General features: G+C 59.5%; 1 protein-coding gene across 1 annotated transcript; it reads left to right on the top strand.

The window, feature by feature from the left end:
• The first annotated feature begins 631 nt into the window (after positions 1–631).
• SOX14 (SRY-box transcription factor 14) lies at positions 632–1,727 on the top strand. The gene is made up of 2 exons (XM_072344546.1): positions 632–1,084; positions 1,238–1,727. Exons 1-2 carry the CDS (start codon positions 813–815, stop codon positions 1,533–1,535), a joined length of 570 nt encoding a protein of 189 aa, XP_072200647.1. The 5' UTR covers positions 632–812; the 3' UTR covers positions 1,536–1,727.
• The last annotated feature ends 1,980 nt before the right edge of the window (positions 1,728–3,707 follow it).

Raw genomic sequence — 3,707 nt, 5'->3', positions numbered from 1 at the left:
AGGCAATTATTCAAAGCGAGTCGGGACGCGGGCCGGCTCCCGGGGTTAAGCGGGGCTGCGGAACGGGGGAATTGGCAGCGGGGAGCGGCCTCGGCCCGGCGGAGCGCTGTGCTCTCAGCCCCGACGGCGGCGGAGGGGTCTCGGGACCCCCGCACACCCGGTCCCCATATCCCGGGGGTCCCGATGCCTCCCCCCTCCCCTCAGCTCCGCTCGCTGTTAGCGCAGCAACTCACAAAGCCTTCCCTTTAATCTGCGCGCTGATGGAGAGGGGGTGTGTGTGGGGGGGTCCTCATTTCCCCTCCTTTCTTCCTCCTCCGCCCTCCCCTGTCCCCTCCCCTCCTCTTCCTCTCGCCCTTCCTCTCTCCCTCTCTTTTTAAGCTGGTCCCCCTCCGCGCTGATTGGGCGCCCAGCCGCGCTGTGAACGCCCTGCCACTATGTCAGCCCGCTCGCCGCAGCCCCTCTCCTTTGAACTGCCCCGCGCCGCTCCGCGTCCCTACCGCCGGCCCGCAGCTGTGCCCGGCGGCTCGCCGCCCGCATAGCCGCCCGCCGGGCCCCGCGGGCCGCCCCGCGCCTCCCCGCGGGCCGCTCCGCTCCGCACCGCTCCGCGCCTCCCCGCGCCCCGCCCCGGCGCGGCTCCCGGCGGGGACGGCGTCGGCGGAGGACTGTGATGATCAGCTGAGCCCGCGCCTGGAGCTCCTCCGGCTGCCCCGGCCGCCTCTTCTTCCTCCTCCTCCTCCTCTTCCTCGTCGCGGTGCCCGCAGAGCGCCCCGCACCGCCGCGTCCCGTCGCCCGCCCGCCCGCCCGCCCGCAGCATGTCCAAACCCAGCGACCACATCAAGCGCCCCATGAACGCCTTCATGGTGTGGTCCCGCGGCCAGCGGCGCAAGATGGCCCAGGAGAACCCCAAAATGCACAACTCGGAAATCAGCAAGCGGCTGGGAGCGGAGTGGAAGCTGCTCTCCGAGGCGGAGAAGCGGCCCTACATCGACGAGGCCAAGCGGCTGCGGGCGCAGCACATGAAGGAACACCCCGACTACAAGTACCGGCCCCGGCGCAAGCCCAAGAACCTGCTCAAAAAGGACAGGTATGTCTTCCCTTTGCCTTACCTGGGGGAAACCGATCCCTTAAAGGCCGCCGGGCTTCCCGTGGGGGCCACTGACTCGCTGCTGAGCTCCCCGGAGAAGGCCAGGGCTTTCCTGCCCCCCACCTCAGCACCTTACTCCTTACTTGACCCCAGCCAGTTCAGCTCCAGCGCCATTCAGAAGATGACCGAGGTTCCTCACACCTTGGCCACCGGCACCCTGCCCTACGCCTCCACCTTGGGATACCAGAACGGGGCGTTCGGCAGCCTGAGCTGCCCCAGCCAACACACCCACACCCACCCCTCGCCGACCAACCCGGGCTACGTGGTGCCGTGTAACTGTACCGCATGGTCGGCCTCCAGTTTGCAGCCTCCGGTTGCCTACATATTATTCCCGGGCATGACCAAGACTGGCATAGACCCCTATTCTTCAGCACACGCGACTGCTATGTAACACCCGCCCACAACCCCACGGGCGGCCCCCACCCAGGGGAGCCGGCCGGATTGGGATTCCTTCCGTGTGCATGTACATAACCCCGCCGGAGCCTCCCGAAGGCAGGACTCTGCAGCCCGGACAGCCGCGGATGCGCCCCGGGGGACGCGGAGATGCTGAGAGCTGTCAGCGGGTCCCGAGGTGTGGGGGGGGTGGGAGGGAGGGATGGGGGAGAACCTGAAGCAGTGGGAGCGGATGGGATCCAGGCACCGGGCCGAGTTGTAAATGTGTTTTCAAACAAAACAGAAAAAAACAAACAAACAACAAAACAAATAAGAAATGAAAAAAAGAAAGAAACAAATAACTCCGAAAATCCGGGAGAAAAGAAAAGGAAAAAAAGGGAGAAAAAAAAAGAGGAAAAAAAAGAAAGAAAAGGAAAGCAAAGAAGAGCGAAGCTCGAACTGCCCCTCTGGGACAAAGGGGGGGGGGGGGGGGGAGGGAAAGGAGAGAGGCGGTGATTTTAATTTATTCCCTGAACGTCTCTGAGTTCTCCATGGTCTCACGGCACTTGGATGTGACTTTGGGATGTCCCGGTCCTGTTCTGATGTTGGGGTTTTTTTTAGGGGTGGGGTGGGGGGATTGTTTTCCTTTTGCACATTGAAAGACGAGAGCGGCTGTGTTATATATATAAATCTCTATATATTTTGCCACCACGCTTTAGTCGGGAAAGAAAGCAATTGCTTTTTCGCGTCTCTTCGAAGTTGAAAACGGAAAGAAAAAGCAAAACAGAGGGAGAGAAGCATTTCTATTTCAAACGTATGATAGTGTTTGCTTCATTTCAAACAGCTAGTCCTTCAATTTGTGTGATCCAGTGAGATTAGATCTAAGTTTACTTTAGGCAGAGCGTCAGGTATGAAGTCAGGCGGTAGAATTGTACAAAACAAATTAACGATGCTGATACTAATACTACTAATAACGGAAAAACCGAATAATCGTAATAAAAATGATGGTCATTTCAATGCGTTTTCGCGATGTTTTGGGAAGGAAAAAAACAAAGCCGTGCGTATCCGGTAGGATTTTATCTCGTTGAACCTTTCCGTTGGTTAAACAAAGCCGTTCGGAATGAAGGCAATCTGGCGTTGAGCGCGGTGTGAGAGCGGTGCCCGTCCCGCAGCCCCGAGCCCCGACGGAGCGCACCGGGCGGCCCCGCACAGCCCCGCACCGCATCCCGCACCTCTGCGGGCTCCTCTTGGAGCCCCTCGTGGAGAGCCGGCGGCTGCGGGAGGACGACACATAGAAACAACGAGGGGGGGAGAGCCGGGGAAAGGAAGGGGGGAGGCATCCCCTCCCCTCCCGTCGGGGAAAAGTGAGCTTTGCGAAGTTACCTCCGTGGAGCTGAAGTTGTTACCGGTGCGACCATTCTCTCTTTCTTTCTCTCTCTCTGTTTTTTAATTCTTTTTAATTGATTTTTTTTGGAAGTCGGGATGGGAATTAGCATCGTGCCGGGGGACAATTAGCGGTGTCCGGGTGCTATTCACCGGGCCCTTTGTGCAAGGAGGGTCTCTGCGCGGAGGGACGGAGGCGAGGAGGAGCGCGGGGTCCGTCTGCTGGAGCTGAATAGCGGAGCGCGGCGTGTTTGGATGTGCTTTGCTCATTAAGTGCTCTTTGGAGACCGATGTTAGAATTAAACGGCATAACACAATTAACATACATGGGGCTTGAATGGGAGGGTAAGCAGGGGAAGAATAGATAGATAAATAAATGAGAGATCAGGCGAAGGTAAACAAAAGGGGAGAGGAGAAAAGGGCTGAAAGGAGAGGTTAGAATGGCTGCTCCAGCCTTGTTTAGCATGACAAAACGGCTCTTACAAATGAGGACAATTAAAAGAGCTGGCTTCGGGAGGGCCTGGGAGCAGCGGACCGATCCGCTGGGACACGCGGGCTGAATGCGGCCGGCGTGGGGCAGGGAACGCGGCGCCGGGAGCGCCCGGCGCTGATGTAACCCCAGCTGACAGGAGCTGTCAGTCTCGGTGATAACACCGATAGCTCAGTGTCCTTTAACATCTACCCAGATTAGTTTGACAATGGTCGGAGGTAGCGAGGGGGGGAAGCGGCTGCCCGCGCCCGCCAGGCCCCGAGGGAGCAGCCGGGGGAGGCACCGCGCCCGCCCCAGCCGAGAACTCCGCTGCCGGCC

Source organism: Excalfactoria chinensis, chromosome 9, assembly GCF_039878825.1.
Source record: "Excalfactoria chinensis isolate bCotChi1 chromosome 9, bCotChi1.hap2, whole genome shotgun sequence".
Taxonomy (NCBI): Eukaryota; Metazoa; Chordata; class Aves; order Galliformes; family Phasianidae; genus Excalfactoria; species Excalfactoria chinensis.
The sequence above is the reverse complement of the archived record's forward strand: the minus strand, read 5'-3'. Positions and strand labels throughout refer to the sequence as shown.